The sequence below is a fragment of the Sprattus sprattus genome (genome assembly GCF_963457725.1).
Source record: "Sprattus sprattus genome assembly, chromosome: 14".
In the NCBI taxonomy this organism is placed as follows: domain Eukaryota; kingdom Metazoa; phylum Chordata; class Actinopteri; order Clupeiformes; family Clupeidae; genus Sprattus; species Sprattus sprattus.
The window spans coordinates 25,768,872-25,790,374 of NC_137912.1; the positions used below are offsets into that span (position 1 = coordinate 25,768,872).

The window sequence follows — 21,503 nt, forward strand, 5'->3', positions numbered from 1 at the left end:
TTTAACAAATGTGTTTCCATTTACCATGTGGGCATGAAGACAAAAAAACTGATATCTTTCAATCATTCATCAAACTTTGATGTTTAAAAAATATATATCTCCTTCTGTCAAGTTGGGTTTCTTTCCCTGAGTTTAATTCTTGACCTTTCCAACTCATGCTGTGCCTGGACTGGAAGATCACACAATCTTTCTGGACATCACAGAGAAATCTGTCAGACATGCCAGACAAGTATGCACTCCAAAGTGAACCTTTGTTTGGAGACCAAGGCCTTGCAGCACCTCTTGCTTTAGGGCCCGACGGACATCTGACAGCCACACAGAGAGTGAAGACCACAGAGAATCTGCAGTCACTTAAAGCAACCCCAGACCCCTGTCTTTGCACAAAACAGCATGAATCTGACAGCAGTTTTTGACCACTAGAAGATGCCTTGTCGACCTTTTTCGTATTCTGAACAGCTTATGGTTGTTTAAAAAAAACAAAAAAAAACACTTTCTCTCAGCGTTTGACAGGTGGCAGCTTCCTCAACATATTTTTTTTTTTTCATGTCTCAAAATCAACAGTCAACTGAGACAAATATCTAATCTACTGGAATAGCCATGAATGCACTTTTCCCATTTTTGATAACTTTTTTGATGGCCAATAAACGCTGTACATTCTGTACACAGAATGCAGTGCAGAAAATGTTTCACTGCATGTGTTCTATTTGTCATGATTGTTGTGGGTTTTAGCATGCATTGCCAAAGCAGAAGTGAAAACAATAGATGAGACAGATAAACCTATTACTGTTTATTCATGTGCTGGTTTGTTTGGTTTGAATATTGAGTGTTGCTAGGTATATGCATGACAAAGTGTGTTACAAAAGAGAAAAAAACTGAAACATTCAAAACAATAATGCAAGACACACAGACATACAGTAGCAAGCTATAGATGGCTGATCATGTGGTCCAGTCACATGCTTAAGCATGAGTCTGATGAGGAGGTATGGTGAGCTCCTGAGAGTTCAAATGGCCGCCTTATCACAGAACATATCTTTCACTCCTTTCGTTTCATGCGTTTACCCCTCTGCCCCAAGTCAACTGTGTGCCAATCTGCAGGTATGCATGTGCTTTATATTACAAAAGGTTTCCTGAAACTGGCTGTGGGCAACTGGGCTTCTACACACTTGACCTTGAGAAATGAAATACTGACCATGCCTGCCAGACCAAAGAGAGTTATTCCTCTGGCACCTGGTTTCATTTTAAACTCAGTCAAAGCTAAGAGAGTAGAATGACAGGCATGCAGGGCATCTCTCGTCTAACATAGTTTCCCATGTGCCGTGGTTTCACCTCACCGACACACGGCAGGCCTCACAGCTTCTGAAGGCCACCCTGGGCTGACAGGAGACTATGTCACCTATTTATTTAAGCATGAATAGCAACTCTGGTTGATCTTTGCTCTTCATGTTACACAAAAGTTTGACATTTACTAAGTTGCTCCATATGACCAAAAGCGTAAGTGTAATGTGGTTATGAGATATGTGATGAAGCAACGTTACCTCGAATGGAAATGTTTATCTCCAAAAAAGAAAAAGAATTGTCCCTCACTGAGAGCCCCGGCATTCAAACTTACTTGATTCGCCAAAATGGACCAAATTCAATCCTTTTAACACTAAATGCAAAATGAGTGAGCGCTACTAACACTGAGTATTGCGTGGCACGTCAATGGTGAAATGCTGTCAGTGTAAACAAATAAATAAATATTTACATTCTTTGGCAATAGCAGATCAAACAACGAAACATACATTTTATATCTTCGCAAGGAAGAGCAAAAAAAAAAGCAAATAATTTACAGTAGAAAATTAGACAGTCTAAAAATGATACATCTTTCCCTCAGCTTTGAGAGTGTTAACAAAAAATGTTACAGATCGAAACACAAATTTCCCTTTGAAAATACACGACTACTTGCTACATACATACAAAATAATCAGCTGAAACTGAGCAAACAGGTGCAACCCTCAAGGGTCCGTTCAAGGTGGCAGGATTCAACATTGTACTGCTGTAAATGTACGTAAGTGCAATTAGCACGAGGGTAAGGTACAAGCAATGTCCTGCATTGAGTCTTAGCCATGGACTCCACATCCTGCATCCTCATTCAATCACACATTTAAAACATCCTTTATCCGGTGTAGGTCACTGAATAGTTTTATGACATTAGAAGCAAAAAATGATGGCTAGAATTGCCCTACTATGAGTCCAATTTGGTGCCATGGCTTTGTATTTCTGCTGCTCTTTCTGCTGTTATTGGTTACCTGAAGACTTCTGTAGGACATGTTTGTAGTATAGGATCTGGTAAATGCAGGTCTATGGAAACGGTGATCTTCAGATTAGTTATCTGCAGAAGAAAAGATGCAACTCTTTAGTGATTAGCAGATAAAGCAGGAATGCTAAGTGGTGTCAGAAGTGTGGCCACAAGCTCACCTCTGCACTCATATTTAAGGTCAGAGAAGAAGACAAGCTCCTGAGAGAAGACAAACAGCCCCAGTCGGCCTCCAGCATATGTCCTGTCATAGACGGGACCTGAGTCAGCCAGGATGTGCTTCCCCTCGTACACCACAACCCTGCAGAGAGGTCAAAGTTCAATAAGAAGACAATTGGAAGAAACATTTCAATAATATACACGCATAAAGCATATGGAGTTCATTATGATCATTTCAAAGTTGTGGTTGACCGTAGCATTGTTTAAATATCCCATTCATCTATTTTCATTGTAGGCGCCAGTGAAAAGCAACGAAGTTCTATCTCACCTGATGAAACCGGTCTTGGGTCTATGAATGAGATGCCAGCGGTAGGCTGTGTAATCTTTCCAGCCGATGTTTTTGGGGTCATGCCAAAGTGTGCGTACCTGAGCAACAAGAAATGTGTTAAATCCTTATTATATTACAAAATTATTAAATGATTTCTCCTAAAGAGGGTTAAACACCAGGAAACACCATGTTTGAAGGTATTTTGAAGGGAAATCTACTATGCTTAACTCTGCAATAAGAATATGAAATGAAGACAAGGCTAAGTTGTGTTCTGATGAGAAGACATGATGAATGGCCCGTTTTACACAGGAATTGAGAAAATGGCTTCTCACCTGATTCTTGGTGTTGCCCGTGTGCCAGAGGGCGTTGCGGAGGTACTCCCCGGTGCCTGTGGTGGAGTTGACCACCTTGAGGGACACGCCAGAGATGCCAAAGGCCTTGGAGGGCCTGTCCTCCCAGTAGGTCTGCGTGATCTGCTTCCACATGACCACGTAGAAGCGCTTACTTGACTGGTAGCCGAAGACAAAGCCAGCATAGTCGTCATCACGCTCTGTGTTCACGTAGAAGGTCCCGCTGAAATCCACAGCATTGAACTCATCAAAGCCTGGGGGAGAAGAACAGAAGACTCACTTATCACACTCTAATTTGCACTTCATACTTTCCTGTGAACATTGTCTAATATAAATGCCTGACTACTAATGAGGGTATATTCATAACAAGATCTACAGGACAATTGACAGGGTTACTGGCCAAGATCATGAAATGCATTGGAGGAATCTATGCAGACCCCCCTTGTGGTAAGTTTCATGACAGTCAAAAGTAGGCACTGTTCCTCAGTATCCCCTTTGAAGAAGAAGAAGAATCAGCATCTAAATAAATGTGAGTGAGTGATTATTTTAGATGGTCTTTATGGTTCCACTCACCGACAGCAATGCCAGGGTCAGAATTGGCTGTCTGCACAAGTTCTTTGCCCTGGTTCCGCACCACCCAGTTGGAATCAGTCTGTGTGGTTCCCTTGGGGTCCAGGTGCACCATCTGGAACTTGCGGAAGTCAGTGACACTGATGGCAGCATTCTCTGGGCACGCATCAAGGAAGTCAGGGATGCTGTCGTTGTCAAAGTCATCCTCACAAGCATCTCCCCGACCGTTACCTAGGAAAGGAACAAAAAAAACAAACAAGTGAAACAGAGGCAGATTGGAGACGACAAATTATATGAATGTAGGAGGTTACGCGAGAATTGACTGACTCAATCTTATATTGATGAAATGAAAGTTAGAGTAAAATAAAACCGGCACCATTGTTTAATTAGGGCCAGAAGAGTGGTTCCTCAGAAAGACGTAAAAATAACTCTCTGAGACCATTCCTTCCACTAGCTTCTCCACTATCAATCACAGATAAGGATATCCATATTCCAGTGTTTTTTGTACTGCTGTTGTTCCAAGAAAGGCTGGGAGGTTTTGATGACTTCCAGAGACACATTTCCAGTTCGCCCACTGGTCCATCATCACGTTGCAGCTTATAAAGAGAGCGAGAACTTGGAGAGACCTCCCTCCCATATCTCCCTCATCACCATTGCATTCATGACCTGTATCGTTGGCATTTCATTGCTATTAGTGAAGTCATTTATTAGAGCCACATTAAAAAACATCTCCAAGACTGACCTAAATACTTTCCCAGTAATTTTCCCTTGTAAGGGGACAGATATTTGGATGCCCTTTGTTAGAAATGATGCACAAAGCTCCAAAAGCAATAGGTGCTCTGCTCCAAATTGAGTTTGGCTGAACAGACAGAGGCCCGCCACTTTGCTAAGCCTAGAGGAACATTCCAGGCATTATCAGCCATCTGCACGGCTCTCTCATGATTTGCAGGGAGAGTATGTGCTCAGAGACCATTCAGAGCTGCTCCCACAAATCGGCGCCCGTTGCCACGAGGCAACCTATTCCTTGCACGTGATGGGCAGGCCCTGGTAGAAGGTGCATTCCTGCTGCGGCTCTTGTTGTCACTGGAAACCACAGCAGCCTTTTGCAGCCTTACACTGTTATCAACCTAAACAGCTCAACTTAACAAGTAGTCATGTGTGCAGTTATCTCACCTCTCATCTCCTTACGTCCATAAGCCCTCCTCTCTCTCTTCTCCTCTATCTTGTCTCCCCTCCCCTCCTCTCCTCAGCTCTGCTCTAGTCCTGTTTACATCTCTCCTATCTCCCCTCCCCTCCTCTCCTTAGCTCTCCTCCAGTCCTGTTCTCTTCTGGCACCTCCTTACCATTAGAGTCCAGCTGGTCTTTGTTGGGCACCAGTCTGCAGTTGTCCCTGTCGTCAGGGATCCCATCGTTGTCATCGTCAAAGTCGCATGCGTCCCCTTTGCCGTCCTTGTCGTGGTCAGCCTGGTTGGGGTTGGGGATGTAGGGACAGTTGTCCATGTTGTTCTGATGGCCATCCTCGTCAATGTCTTGATTGTTGTCACACTGATCTCCCACCAAGTCATTGTCAGCGTCAGTCTGTGACGAGACGCTCGATCAGTTTTTGCAACACAGATTCACACAATCACACACACAAACACACACAAAACCTTTATAAACTGAGTCCTCCACCTCTGACTTACCTGCTGAGGATTGTGGACTAGTGGACAGTTATCACAGAGATCTCCTACTCCGTCCAGGTCAGTGTCCCTCTGATCAGTGTTGTAGAAGACAGGGCAGTTATCCCGATCATTGGGAATCTCTGAAAATACAGGTCGAATTAGATCATAAATTATACATTTCATAGATTCTCAGGGCCTTAAAAAAGAGAAAGAAAACAAACAGTTTTTAGTCTACAATGTTTTTGTCTACAGTAAGCAATACGTTCAGCCATACCATTTTCTTTAATTTTCCACTGTTCTTACAATAGATAGTTTGCAATATAAAAGTGTAAAATGAACATTAAAGTATAACACCTCACTGGTGGGCTTGTAGAACACACTGACCATCCAGCTAAAAGTCTTTACTGTAAATGCTGAATGATTAGTATGTGTGCACAGCCCAGCCCGAAACCTCTAAGTGATTCACACTCAACCGCAGACCTGATCTCACATTCCCATCATAATTTAGCCTATAAAGCTCCCATGCCAGATGTGTGTGTGTGTGCGTGTGCGTGTGTATGTGTGTGTGTGTGTGTGTTTCATCGTCATTCAGAATGCCTAAATTTCTGATAATTTCTATGCAACTATTTTAGTTTTTGCCACAGCCCATGAGTATTGAACAGCTGAGTAGACAAACACATTTGAATGTTTATGACATAAATAACCCTCAATGTAGGAGCTGACAGTCATAAATGTGGAGAGCACATAAAGCTTGGAACACGCATGAGTGTGTCTACTTTAGAGAGAAACAAGAGGCTCTCTACCGTCACCATCCTTGTCCAGTGAGCAGGCGTCTCCTTCCCCGTTGTTGTCTGTGTCGATCTGAGACGGGTTGAGGTCGTAGGGACAGTTATCACAGCGGTCACCCACATCATCCTTATCAAAGTCGTACTGGAGAGGGTTGTACTGTAGGGGGCAGTTGTCCTAGCAGGGAGAAATACATGTACCACGGTGTCAATGAGTGAGGACCCACACACACACACACACACACACTCACACACACACTCACACACACACACATACACACACTCACACACACACACACACTCACACTCACACACACACACACACTCACACACACACTCACACAAACACAGACTCAGACATACACACACACACACACAGACACCCACACACACACACACACACACACACACAAACACACATACACACACTCACACACACACTCACACTCACACACACACACACACTCACACACACACTCACACAAACACAGACTCAGACATACACACACACACACACAGACACCACACACACACACACACACACACACACACACACACACACACACACACACACACACACACACACACACACACACACAGACAGCAATCTTACCCGCTCATCCATGACGTCATCATTGTCATCATCTTTGTCACAGGCATCTCCCTGCCCATCGTTGTCATAATCCTCCTGGCCTGAGTTGGGTAACTTGGGGCAGTTGTCCTGAAAGCAAGGAGAGTGTGAGTTGAGCCTCGTGGTAGATGGGTGAATATCAGGTTTTTCTTTGAATATTGTTTTTTCATATGATTTAAAGGCACCCAGTGCAACTTTCGAGGCTTAAAAATAAACATTCAATTTCTATTCTTTTTTACACGTAGTAAGTTTCAATAACTACATACCATTACATATCGACTTTTAAGGAGCAAAGATGAGACGTCGTTGTGTGGTGAGAACTGATAGAAAATCGATAACAACAACAATCGCCGCCATTTTCTTTATTTTTTGACACCTACAATAAATAAAGCAGGATTCCAGTCTATGGAAAAATGGCCTCTCCCGCGATTGTTGTTGTTTACGATTTTCTATCAGTTCTCACCACACAACGACGTCTCATCTTTGCTCCTTGAATGTCGATATGTAATGGTATGGAGTTATTGAAACTTACTACGTGTAAAAAAGACTAGAAATTGAATGTTTATTTTTTATTGAATGTTTATATAAAGTTGCACTGGGTGCCTTTAAACTAGATGTTTTTGCAAGGTTCAGGATTATTGTTAATAATAACTGATAATATTCCTAATCCATGTGTCCTTTTCACAAATAAGACCTCATTTTAAGAGCTCTACACAATGTTTTGTTCCGACTATAAGAATGGCTCTGCTTCCCTGTGACTCTGAGCTGCTATGACTTCACCTGCCTGCCTCATGATGTCTAGCAGATTGCCGATTGCGGTCTGGTTTCTTTCCAGGGAGTATTATTACATAATAAGGCAATTATCCATCAGCATAGAGAAGCATGATGTCACGGTTGGTTTTGTGAGATCTCACTGAGTGCAGCCTCATCTCCAGACTTTAGTGGGAAGATAAGTTCAAGTCACGCAAGGCTAGCAGGCATAAAACTCTACCTCCTGACGTGAGACAATGCGAGAAAGACAATAACAATCTCACTTTATGTGAAACACATCCAACATCTGGTTTCATCACTAGTCCAAAATGGAAAGCATTAGGAGCATGGAGAGCGTACTGGCACCTCAGTGAAGAGAGGAATGCCCTCCGCATAAAATGACAATCACCACACATAAAAGGGATCGGAAAACAGTAAAGGTGTGGAGATATTTATGTGGGAATGGAGAAGTGCTCAGATATGAGATGAAACAAGGATTTTTCACTCTCCCTCTACCCAGCATTGATTAAATAGCTTGGATTGTGCAGTATGTGCATCTATATATGCAAATAAACGCTTTCAATGCAAATATAGTTAATTTAATCAGTGTTATTAAGGTTTAGCTAAACTATGCAAAAAGAAAAATAATGTCCTCAGCTTATGTAAGTAGTGTTGAGGGCTTCATCTATAGCTAGTGTAAACCTGACTTGCTGTGGTCAAATCAGCAGGTATATTACCTTACATATAGCCCTCCTGGAAACGTGGAAACAACTGTTTCCATTCAATATGGACAATATGGATAAAATCATTAAGGTTGTACATTAGTTGACTTAGAAATCTATAAAATGCATCTTGTATCAAGTGTTCACAGAGTATAGGGAAATGAATGAATTCTGCCAGTATTGTTCCCTGAGCCCAATTTCAGTTCTGCTTCTGTGGGTAGTACCTTCTTGCAGTGGTAGCTAGCATTGGACCTGCAGGCTAAATCATGGTTGGGCCAGCCATCCAGGTCAAAGTCCTCTCCACAGATGATGCCGTCCCCAGCGAAGCCGACTCGACACTCACACTTGTACATAGGCTCAATGATGTGGCTGAGGAAGACGCAGTCAGCAAACCTATGGCAGCTGTGGCTGTTGTCCTTGCAGGGGTTATATGGTTCACACATCTGCAGGCGAGAGGCTGGAAGTCAGCTTGCAGAAGAGGCTTGTGCTTTTAAAGGTTTGGTGCAGTGGAGAATAGGAAGAGAGGAAGAGAGAGAAGGAGTGGAATGGGATGAGAATAGACAAGAGTTGAGAAAGAGAGAGAACAAAAAGGGGTAGAACCAAAGAAGAGGGTAGGAGACATATAGAACATGCCAGTGATCTCCTGACCTGTTTGTTGGTCTTGGCTGCCTCCACCCCCATGCCATACGGCTGGCTGCCCTTGAATCGCGGGGGGCAAGCCAGGCAGTGGAACCCTGGGTCGGTGTTCACACACTGCTGGACACCCTCCACCTTATGGCACACATCTGATACCAGCTCACACTGAACCGGAGAGGAAGGGGAGCAGACACAACATCACTCAATGACCCAAGCCCAGGAGATATTCCACTAAGGCTTCAAAGTGTCTAGAGTGCATCAAAATGTAGAAGCATGGGGAAAACATAATAACAAGGGTCATATCCAATATGTTTTAGAAGGGACTTGTATCAATGTATTTATCAATATTAGCTCATGCTTTATAAATTACACTTTCAGGACCCTGTGTTAGTCACGGAAAACAAACCTCATTCATGTCTTCACAGAAAGTACCGTTGCCACGGTAACCTGCTGGGCATGGCCCACACTCCCAGGAGCCATTGCTGTCAGTGCTGCACTCGACTCCACCAAAACAGGGGTTAGACAGGCACCCATCTGTCAACACAACACAAGATCACTCAGCAAGAGAGAGAGAGAGAGAGAGAGAGAGAGAGAGAGAGAGAGAGAGAGCCTGAGAGATAGAGAGATAGAGATAGAGAAAGAGAGAGGGAGCAAGAGAGAGAGAGAGGGAGAGAGAGAAAGAGAGAGGGGGCGAGAGAGAGGGAGAGAGAGAGGGAGGGAGGGAGGGAGCGAGACAGAGAGAGAGAGAGAGAGAGAGAGAGAGAGGGCAAGATGAAGCCAGAGGCCATAACTGAAGCAAGGCTCCTGGAGGTGCAAGTGTAAAGAGCTCTTACCCATTGGGCACTCCTTTCGGCCACAGGCCTCATTGTCCACGGCGTCACCCATGCACTTCCTCCCGCCGTGCTCGGGGACGGGGCTGTTGCACTCCCGAATGCGGCTCTTCAATCCTCCCCCGCATGTGGCCGAGCAGGCAGCCCACGGTGACCACGGTCCCCAGCCCCCGTCAACTGCACACACACACACACAAACACACACACACACACACACACACACACACACACACACACACACACACACACACACACACACACACACACACACACACACACACACACACACACACACACACACACACACACACACACACACACACACCCATCAAGAGGAGTTACAGGCTAAAATACTTCAGGGGGAAAAAGACTCCGAACCCTGTTTCTTAAAACAACACCTCTTTTTTTCTCTTTTCCAAGCTTCCTCTTTTTTGATCCTTGTTCCTCTTCCAGAACATACCATGCTCCAGGTGGAGCTTTATGCATGGCGTATAAATCACTGTCATAAAAAGTGTAGCCAGTGATGTGTGTTTGTGGTTCCCATCTGCACAGTGACATTTGAAGGAACATCTGAGGTTATTTATGCCAAGGCATGGAACTCTTACAGCTCATTCTTAATCATCACTGCGCACACTGGAGGGGGAACAGAGAACCTGTTCACAGTTACACTTTTATTATGCCATTTGTTCTGTGTACCCAAAACACTAGACAATGCTTTGTGAAAGTCCATCAAATTAAATTGGCATTACCCAGCATGAGGTAGGGGGGCGGGGGCGGGGGGGGGGGGGGGGGGGGGGGCGGGGGGGGTGGGCACTGGCCTCAGATCCTAATGGTCTGAAAATGAGCCTAGAGGCTGTAGAGTCTATAGAGGCTGTGCTCTCGGCTCTCCCCTCTGCTTTGTGCATTACGTAATAATGGGGCTTTAATGCTTGCTGAGTGCTAACATATGCTCTGCTAATATGGAGTAGTGTTAAGGTACAGGTCCAGTATATAGCAGATGATTTCATCCAAATTGACTGCAGTGGAACCAAATCGAGGGCGGCGATGCTAACCAGTCTACCACCAATACCCCTAGCGTTTGTTCATATAGCGTTTGAACAGCAGCACCAGTAACTGAACCAGGACCAATACCCTTAACGTTTGAACAGCAGCACCAGTAACTGAACCAGGACCAACACCCTTAACACTTGAAGTCACTTATGCTTGCCTACAGAGTGCTTGCTGGTTCTGCTCCCACCTAGCACTACCAGATCAGGGCGTCCCTCTCTACCTTCAAGAAGCTCTTGAAGACCCAACTCTTCAGAGAGCACCTCCCTTCCTAACTGGCACCTTGACTAATGCTTAATTTGCACTTCAGCAGTGACATTCCTCGTTTTCTATTTCTTAAAAAGTAGTATTTATTGTTACACCAGGTTTTTATGCTCTTAGCTTGACTGTTCTCTCCCTTGTACGTCGCTTTGGACAAAAATGTCTGCTAAATGACTAAATGTAAATGTAAATGTTGAACAGCAACACCAGTAACTGGACCCTTAGCATTTGTTCATATAGCGTTTGAACAGCAGCACCAGTAACTGAACCAGGACCAATACCCTTAACATTTGAACAGCAGCACCAGTAACTGAACCAGGACCAATACCCTTAACGTTTGAACAGCAGCACCAGTAACTGAACCAGGACCAATACCCTTAACGTTTCAACAGCAGCACCAGTAACTGAACCAGGACCAATACCCTTAACGTTTGAACAGCAGCACCAGTAACTGAACCAGGACCAATACCCTTAACGTTTGAACAGCAGCACCAGTAACTGAACCAGGACCAATACCCTTAACGTTTGAACAGCAGCACCAGTAACTGAACCAGGACCAATACCCTTAACGTTTGAACAGCAGCACCAGTAACTGAACCAGGACCAATACCCTTAACGTTTGAACAGCAGCACCAGTAACTGAACCAGGACCAATACCCTTAACGTTTGAACAGCAGCACCAGTAACTGAACCAGGACACGGAGGTCCACAGCCCCGTGCTGAATGAGGATGTCTCTCTGTGGCTCAACCACACACCCAGTGGACACGCTGCCAGAGTCTAAGCCCCATGGGTCTCAACCACACACCCAGTCCACACGCTGCCAGAGTCTAAGCCCCATGGGTCTCAACCACACACCCAGTCCACACGCTGCCAGAGTCTCAGCCCCATGGGTCTCAACCACACACCCAGTGGACACGCTGCCAGAGTCTAAGCCCCATGGGTCTCAACCACACACCCAGTGGACACGCTGCCAGAGTCTAAGCCCCATGGGTCTCCAGCTCAGCACTGACTGATCCCCGCCTCTGGCCCAGACGTGACTCGCTCGCTAGCTCGCTGGGCCATGCCATTGGTGTCTCTCCCATAATCCCCTGCAGCAGGGCTCGCCAAGCAAGCTCTGCTGTGATGACGCTAGGGGCAGTGGAAAGAATGACATCACACTTTCCCAGCTCTTGGGCAAGCAAGGAAGGGCTGGGATTGGAGCAGGCCAGACATAAGTGTGGTTTTCTGAGCGGGTCGCTGTATGTGTAAGTGGGACTGTGAATATGTATGCCTAAGTGTATGTGTGTGTGTGTGTGTGTGTGTGTGTGTGTGTGTGTGTCTGTGTTACTCTAGAGGTGATGGCCACTCTGAGGGTGTGTGTGCGTGTGTGTGTGTGTGTGTGCGTGTGTGTGTGTGTGTGTGTGTGTGTGTGTGTGTGTGTGTGTGTGTGTGACTGTGTGTGTGTGTGTGTGTGTGTGTGTGTGTGTGTGTGTGACTGTGTGTGTGTGTGTGTGTGTGTGTGTGTGTGTGTGCATGTGCATGTGAGGGCTGTGGATACACATGAGGTCTCACCAGGGCAGGGTTGGGCCTGGCAGCTCTGAGTCTCTCGCCCCTCTCCCTCGCAGTCCCGTCCGCCCAGCTGGGGCACGGGGGCGTTGCAGTGACGGATGCGTGTGATGAGGCCCTCCCCACATGTCACCGAGCAGGAGGACCAGGGAGACCACAGACTCCAGCCACCATCCTGCTTCACTGCAAATAAACATCACACACATTAATCCCCACATCAGCCACTTCAACATCAAATGTGCTTTTTAAACACTTCTATGGACCAAACTGGAAAAAGTCTGTGGTCGAATCACTTGTGAAATACTTTTGGATCCACACATTTAGTTCTTTAACTGCCATGGCAAGCTAAAGATGATTTCATTAGAACACTGTTAAAGCCATTGCTCAGCTGGAGTTGGCATTTACGGGCACCACAAAGTTAAAGGTTCACTTCCTGTGAGGCACCAGTTCTTTCTGTAAAGAGAGTAAAGAGAGTTTCTCCTAATAAACCATGATCATGTGACCACTGTGCGGAAGGAGCTCTTTTGCAACTGAAAGCAAATGTTGTATGACATATTATTTTGCCTTCAACATGGGGTACAAACGGTACATACATATGTTATGAGTTCTTACTCTTCTTAACTCAACCAGACTCTGGAGAATGACATTTAAAGCAAAAACTTTTTTTAGTACTGTTATTTCTGGAACATCACTTTTCACCTTCTGTCTGGAATGCTTTGTTAGAGCTCCTGTCTTTAAGCATTTGTTATTGAGACCCCCGGCCCAGGGCCCGTAACCCTTACAAATAATGGGTGTGTCAGTCTTAAATTTGAGAACCCCTTCTTTTCTTCATCAAGAGTAATTCACAAAGACCCTTAGCGCTAAACTAGCACCTAACTCTGGGAGAACTAAGAAGTCGAGAGGACTAAGACCAACTCCCAAACAAACATAAAATTGCAGTTTATATCATTCCACTTTACAATGTTTCAATGTTTCAGGCTTCAATTCTTGTTTTCTAGTGTTGCTATTACTGTTTGTATTACTTCATCTAGATCTAGCATGGCAGCCGTTGTTAGAACTACATTTCAAACTAACGGTTCACTTTAACATCATCGCATTTAGCCACTGGTTGCTGATTGGTCTGCCCTTAAGAATTGCTCAGCCAATCATCTTGTGAAGAGAGTTTTCAGACTACTTTCAATGAAAACTGAGCTCTTTCTGTTAGTTTGGGAGTTCTTGTTTTTTTCTTGGTCTTAGCAGCTTTATGAATAGGATTGAGGAGAAAACTTTTAGTTAGAAACTTGAAGTGCAACTTAGGAGTATGCATAGTTGTACGATCAAATGCTTTGTTAATACGACCCTGATATGCATTCTGCAGTGAAAGAAGTGCAATCTGCATGTGCAGACCTGTCTGAGAACATCAGACATCAGACACGTCTGGAGTCTTCACACATTCCGTTCCAGACAGACATTAAAGTAAGGTGTGAAAGCAGCCTGGCCGTGAGTGCTTATGTTAGGCTGAACGGCGTGAGAGAGCAGCCTGGCCGTGAGTGCTTATGTGAGGCTGAATGGCGTGAGAGAGCAGCCTGGCCGGGAGTGCTTATGTGAGGCTGACTGGTGTGAGTGAGCGGGTACCTCTCCTGTCGCACTTCCCCAGGCTGCACTTGCGTGTCTGGATGGAGGCGCCGCTGCAGGCGTTGCTGCTGTCGTCACAGGAGCGGCCTCTCTGCTGGGTCCCTGTGCCACACGTCACGGTGCACTGGGTCCACTCAGACCATGGGGACCATCCATCCTCACTGTCCATGGCTGAGGGCACAAATACACACACACACAAGCACACACACAGACACACACAGACGCACACACACACGCACACACACAGAGACACACACACACACACACACACACACACACACACACACACACACACAGTCAGACACACACACAAACACACACACACACACACACACACACACACACGCACACAAACACACACACACACACACACACACACACACACACACACACACATACACACACATTCACACACACTCAGACAAACACACACAGACACACACACAGGTTTAATCATTCAGACACTGTGGCTGTGTCTGAATATCGTGGCTTTGTGTTTATGTCTGCTTATGTATGAATGCAAAGACATACGCAGGCAAACAGGGCAGCACTCTCCATCAAGGAAGGCGGGAGTGGCACAGGCCACTGAGGGACATGTGATCTGACGACACACCACCTTTCCTTCCTATCATGAATCAAACATTGGAAGGTAAATAGTGGAAGTCAAATATTCAGATAAAACATCATGTCATTTTGGTAAAATAAACGAGTTTGGTGTGGAACCAAAAACCAAATGACTGTTTTGCACTAGTATGATGATTACAATAATCATCACAATCAATAAACATTGTGCTTCTTGCTCTATCTGTGCCCGTTACCTGACAGGTGCATTTGGTACAGCTGTCCACGACCCAGTCCTCCTTGTCCTCGAAGAGCCGCCCGTCCTGCCAGCACAGGCTCTGGTCCATGGGGTTCTGAGGGGTCTTCAGCTTGGCTAGTGCTTCTCTCATGGCATTGTTCTCCTCTGTCTGTGGGGATCAGACATCTTGTCTGTCAGTCTGACGAGCAGCCCACTGCCCGGGGCAGGGGAATGCCTGACTGACGCCTCACTTGGAGATACTGTATGTGCTGAGTCGTAAATTTAACCCAAACTGGAGGGTTGAAAAAAAGCTTCTGATTTACTATGCAAACATTCCTTCCAGAGGTATGTAGGTACACACCAATTATGTTCCAATTACAGTTTTACAAGGGCCAACAAGAGGGGAAACGGGGAAAACACTTGGAAAAATCTGTGCAGCTCTTGACTTGGCTGAGGCCTCTTTCAGTGCTAGGAAAACACAGGCTCACAGCAAAGTAAACAAACCGTCTCCTCAGTTGTCCGGCCAAACGCGGGGGCTAATTGGGTAGCTTTTTAGTGACTGGACACAGGGGCAGGAGTGACTCACCACTTTCTGCATGCCGTCGATGAGGTTGCCCACGACCACGCGGAGACCCTTCAGCTCCTGGAAGAGGTTGGTGAGCTCCTCGCATGAGTGCTCGCACAGCTTGTCCACGGAGCCTGTGGCCGGGGCGTCGGTGTTGGGGCTGATCAGGTTGGTGGCGATGGACGACGGCACGTCCACCAACTCTGTGCTCTCGCCCACGGCGTTGACCCCCTCTGAGGAGAGAAAGCAGGAAACGGGGGTGGCGGGGGACTTGGCATTAACATGATGTGGTTTAACATTTCGTTTTTATTTGATGTGTTTTAATTTGATGAGTTCTTTCAGGCGACTCCAAAACATGAGTATGCTCGTGAAAATATTACAACTCCTCATATGGTTGATGGGGTGTTGTTCTAGCGCAAAGCATGTTGTGGTGTGAAATGCTTGATTGAGCAGGGTTAAGACTCTGAGCCCCAGCAGACAGAGGACCATTGAGACTGGAACTAAACTTTGATCCCAAGCACAGCAGGGATCGCTGGGAGAGCGTGCCCATCATAAGCATGGAAAACTCACGCATAGAACATTAAACAGCTGGGGGGTTCCTCTGGCACAATGACAAAACCTGTTAGCAATAAACCCTAATTACGCACACATTTACACACACACACACACACACACACACACACACACACACACACACCACACACACACACACACACACACACACACACACACACACACACACACACACACACACACACACACACACACACACACACACACACACACTGAACTGAAACACTTAACTGCTTTCAAGTTTTTTAAGGAAAACATTAATGTCTGTCTAAGACCTTTTGAGCACCCAATGACAAAGGTAGTGGAAGATGAATGTAATATCTGATCTCTAATTCTTTTCATGAGGTCGGAACTAATTGTAGACACCAAAAGGAGGGCACAAAAGGCCAAGCCAAGGGTGGGGTTGGAGGCAGAAACTTAACGGGGTTCCTCTCCATATAGGAAGTCGAAATTAAACATTTTACGGCCTGCTTTTCACAGATCACAAGTTCACAGCCTGAAAGCAGATGGCCAAAACCCCAGCTGACCCACACTTAACCATCAAATTGTCAAGCCACAATTACTGTAAGAAACACCTCATAGGAAGAGTCAAGTCAATAATGAGCACTAGTATGTCTGTTCAACCTTGCTAATGCTTTCAGCCATCAAACTTGAGTATCCCTGGAAAAATGAGAGTAATCACTATTTTGTGCCACAACACTGAGAGGAAACATGCCGTTTGTCCGGTGCCCAATCACGTCTGCTCATTTCCAGCTGACTCCTTGGACATGTGAAAAGAGTAATATGAATGTGTGAAATGTAGAACAGGTCCCAGCTGAATCGCTTTCCCCTCAGATATCCTTTGGATGCTAAGGTCTAAAGGGCTCTAAATCACACAACCCTTCTGGAACCAGGTTTTCCTTTTATGTCTGAAAAAGCCATTCAACTCTCCAATGAGTACTTGAAACTCTCCAATGTACACACAAACATGTGTGTGTGTGTGTGTGTGTGTGTGTGTGTGTGTGTGTGTGTGTGTGTGTGTGTGCGCGCGTGAATATCTGTGTATGAAAGGGAGCAAGAGCAAGGACAAGAGAAAGAATAAGAGAGACAGTTAAAAAAATAAAGAGAGAGAGGGGAGAGGAGGAGAATGTTAACAGACATACTAAGTCTACTAGCTACAGTAAGGCCATGGTAATAAAAAACAGCATCCTCTAACAGAGAGAGAGAGAGGACGAGTGGGAGGAAACCCACACGATTTAAAAACACAAAAACTTTTGAAAGTGATGATGTGACTACATGATGCAGATGACAGATAAAACATCAGCTGGCTGAGGCTGATAGGTGACCTACTTTCCGTGAGCTGACGGAGAGATAGTATGCACACCTTTCAGCCACATGCCAAACCCTTCTGATGGCTTTCTCAGATGGCCCGAGGCCCCAGTAGCCAGGAGCTGACTGCCAGAGCAGCTCCGATGCACAAGCTCCTTGCTGAAGGTTTATTTTTCAGAGTTTAGTTGCCAACTGCCGGAAAAAAGCCTCCCAGGAGAAAGAGAGTGAGGTCTGTTGTGGAACTCAACTTTTTCCAAACGGCTGACAGTAAGTTCTCAAACGGGGCTGACATCATAGCATGAGATCCCAAGGCAGCGGTCACACAAACCCCACAAGTCCTCCAAATTAGACTGGAACATTCTTCAGAAATGCATCCCTGACCAAAAGTCCGATTGAAGATAAGACATGAAAAATGAACTCTGGTCTTTAGGTTTGTGTGCTCTCTGGGGACAGACAATTCCCTCGCCATTGAAACAAACCAAGAAAGACAATCTATGTCTCATGTTCACTACTTCAGATAGTCTTAGTGAGATGTTCAACTGAATATATGACTCAAAGCTTAACACAACAAATCTGACCCCATGACCAGCATCAGGGTGCAGCGAGTTCAGCTCTTTGGTCAAATAGCGTTCTTGTCAGGTTGAAGTCAGGTAAGGTAAACAGTAGAGCTAAGCCACGACCAGAAATAAGACAACACCTTAAGAAGCTCAAAACAAAGTGCTGTCTTCCCCACAGACTCCTCTCAACGTGAGACAAAACACAATCTTTTCCAAAAGAAGCACACAGAGGAAGTGCACCCCTCAGCATCTCCAATGGAAACAATATTCAGCACACAGACATGCAGCTGTCTATGAACTATAGATGGAAAACTATCTGCAGGGACTGAGATGCAGTGAGCTGAATGAGATTACTTCAGAAGCAAAAGACAGAAAGACAAATAACCTAGTGGTAACTTGCCCATTTCTTCTCTGGTTCATTTTCCCATATTGCAAACCACACTCTGAGTAGTGAATATAAAATGTAAAATCCAGAGGACAAACCTTGGATTGCAATAACAATCTCTGGTTTGATTGTGTGTGTTTGTGTGTGATTTTAATTTAATTAAATTGTGTGTGTGTGTGTGTGTGTGTGTGTGTGTGTGTGTGTGTGTGTGTGTGTGTGTGTGTGTGTGTGTGTGTGTGTGTGTGTGTGTGTGTGTGTGTTTGTGTGTATGTGTGTGTGTGTATGTGGGCATGTGCTTGTGTGTGTGTGTGTGTGTGTGTTTGTGTGTATGTGTGTGTGTGTATGTGGGCATGTGCTTGTGTATGTGTGTGTAAATAAACTGCACACAGTACCTGCCATTGCGAGCACACATCCTTGGCTTTCCAAAACATCTTCCGGAGCTGTGTCAAAGATGAAGCGCACATTCTGAAGAACGCCCTGAAGAGACAAACCAAAACAACATCAAACAGACCAATCAAGTGGCAAAACCTCCCTAAGCATGAGCAGACCATAATATGAGATCAAATATTCAACCTATAAAACATTATTTTGACCAATTCACTTTTTCACTTTCATTAGCCAACCTTCAGTCTTCAGAAATACAACACGAGTTTCTTTTTACATCGCCTAAACTTTTAGCACTGATTACTCGAAACATACACACTGTACAGTAACGTGCACATTAACATTTTACAAAACTAACACATTGATACACATTTTCTTTTTCCGTGGCAAGCAATATGGTGGCTGTATTGTGTGCGGTGGGGGGGGGGGGGGGAGGGGGGGGATGGGTAGTGTGTACCTTGTAAAGGCAATACCATATGTTCGTGTCAAGAACATGCTCACCCTGAAATGATTTTCCCGGGCAGAGCCCTTGGCAACGAACATGCGACCCCCGGCGGCGCTCAGGTGCTCGTAGAATGGCTCGTCGAGAATGAAGCTGTCAATCAAACGACATCCCACGTAAAGGGTTGCTGTCTCTCCGTGCACATGCAGCGTCAGGTTCTTCCAATGCGAGTCGGACAGGTCCACATCTTCGAAGGAGATAATATTGCGCGAACCATCCGCCCACCAGTACACCAAGTCTAGGGAGTTGATGCGGCCATCAGAGACCACCTCAAACTGGCGTCTTTCCCCGGGACCCTCGAGGGAGATTATAGTACCGCGGGAGGTACGGTCCTGGCGCATGGTGGCCGTGAAGACGAATCCTTCATTGTTCTGGATTTGCTGGAGCAGCTGCTGCAGCGAAGCAGCGCTGACTGAGGGCAGATGGTCAAAGCGGATGAAGCGATAAGCGGGCGTATCACTGTCCTGGCCCTTGAACAACTTGACCCCTATTGTTTTTCGCGTTATACCGCTGGTTTCAAACAGATCAAACACTGTGTCATCTTCCACCACTGCCAAAACAAGGAACATATTTGTAAATTAAAATTACATTGACTGAACCACGATATGATATCATATCAATAATTAAACATAATAACAACAACAATAATAATGGTAACAGTAGTTAATAATAATAATAATAATTATTATTATTACTATAATAACATAAACTAAAATGTTAAATGGAAAAGTTGCCTCATTTATGGCCATTACCTTGTGTAATAACAGAAGCGCTGAGGAACAGCAGTGTCAGCCACACGCCACATTCCCGAAAAATCATTATACACCCTTCAAGATACAAACACTTTATCAAAACTCCGAGCCGAAATGCATTCATACAATTCATTCGCAGAGAAATTACCTACTGAATATCAAAAAGTGCTATGTTTACAAGCGTTCCCTGCGCATTCCATCTCCACCTTTCACACACTCATTGGAGAGTATAGGAAATGGCAGATGTAGCTCCGAATACATCAATTCAACTTTGTTAGTGTAACGAGTGCTTTTTAAGTGCATGAGGATATTTTTAGATGAGCTGAAATTGTGCACACTGATTTACTCATTAAAATGTGCGAAGCGACACTGGTCGTTTGGCTTAACTAGATTATTACTGACACTAACGTCCGTGGAAACACTTGGAGACACAACGCAAGATCCGCTCATTATACTCACCTGAGTGAGAGCTGTAGTCCTTTGAAAGTCAAAAATCAGGAATTGCTGAGAATGACTATCTTATTGGGTAGTCGCTCTCCTCATTAATTTATGTTTAATGAGCTACACACAATGCGTAAAGAGCTCGAGCTGTGCGTAAAACTGAAGATAGCCCGGCAGAAAGCAGAGCTGCTTTTTTGTGTCCAGAATGCACTGGCCTGTTCGCTAAACAATGCCGTCAGTAAGGTGAAATGTTAGGTAAGGTCCACATTTGTTGCAAATTGGACCTGTATGCTAGGAGCTCCTTGTGGTCCAGGAATGTTCCTAAGATGCACCGTGTCTGACACTGACATCTAACGCATTCGTCCCCTTTAGAGGAAAGCAGCCTTCTTTATCATTAGAGTCGAGATCTGGTTTCAAGGAGGAGTTAGAGAGAGAGAGTATTTTGTGAGTGGATACCGCTGTTTCTTTGTATCATTTCAGTTGTCAGTGCACTTGCAAAAAATAGTTTTGCCCGAGGCTCTGAGGTGCGTAGGTCGGGATCACGTCACAAAGAAAATGTATGGCTACCGGTGCCATTTCTCAAGTTTAGACCATGTTCACATTCCGTCCCAAGAACCATTTCACAATGTAGGAGAGTTCCACAGACTTTAGGATGTTTGGGAACCTAAAGCAAAACGTCTGCTACAAGTTTGGTATATTTGATGACCGCACCCCTATCGTTTCGGTCTAACGATTACCCAAACACTATAATTTCAGCATAGCATGCTAAGAATAATGAGACTGATGTGGTTAATGGAACCCAGATTTATGCACCCCCTGCAGTATCAAAGACGGATGAGTTGACTAGGTTTTCCTTCACCAAATGGTGTATCTATGGCACTACAAAGAAATACACTGTATACAAACTCCATTTTGTAGCAAATTATCCACACTTTGGGACAACTTTTGTGTATGATATAATTTCGAAGAGAGACACGACATAGGAAAGTAGGGCATACAGGGTATAATGGAAGGATCTTATCTTATTTTACGAGAATGTAAAATAGGCTAT

The 21,503-nt window shown here is 45.0% G+C and overlaps 1 protein-coding gene across 1 annotated transcript; it reads right to left on the reverse strand.

Annotated features, from left to right (window-relative positions):
- Window positions 1-774: 774 nt before the first annotated feature.
- On the reverse strand, window positions 775-20,788 carry thbs2b (thrombospondin 2b). The gene is made up of 22 exons (XM_080851512.1): window positions 20,471-20,788; window positions 20,012-20,086; window positions 19,259-19,809; window positions 18,766-18,850; window positions 15,572-15,783; window positions 15,005-15,154; window positions 14,718-14,811; window positions 14,187-14,357; window positions 12,579-12,755; window positions 9,722-9,895; window positions 9,295-9,422; window positions 8,901-9,053; window positions 8,477-8,695; window positions 6,763-6,870; window positions 6,168-6,327; window positions 5,386-5,504; window positions 5,047-5,281; window positions 3,707-3,934; window positions 3,116-3,387; window positions 2,784-2,881; window positions 2,458-2,597; window positions 775-2,371 (listed from the first exon to the last, which is right to left on the reverse strand). Exons 2-22 carry the CDS (start codon window positions 20,076-20,078, stop codon window positions 2,364-2,366), a joined length of 3,549 nt encoding a protein of 1,182 aa, XP_080707638.1. The 5' UTR covers window positions 20,079-20,086; window positions 20,471-20,788; the 3' UTR covers window positions 775-2,363.
- Between the last annotated feature and the right edge of the window lie 715 nt (window positions 20,789-21,503).

Excerpts from the sequence above, each read along its gene's own strand:
- thbs2b (XM_080851512.1), bottom strand. The coding sequence starts at position 20,078 with ATGATTTTTCGGGAATGTGGCGTGTGGCTGACACTGCTGTTCCTCAGC. Across the intron at positions 18,851-19,258 it reads CCCGGGAAAATCATTTCAGG|GGCGTTCTTCAGAATGTGCG; the intron begins GTGAGCATGTTC and ends TTGTCTCTTCAG. Across the intron at positions 8,696-8,900 it reads CAGCCAAGACCAACAAACAG|ATGTGTGAACCATATAACCC; the intron begins GTCAGGAGATCA and ends TCTCGCCTGCAG.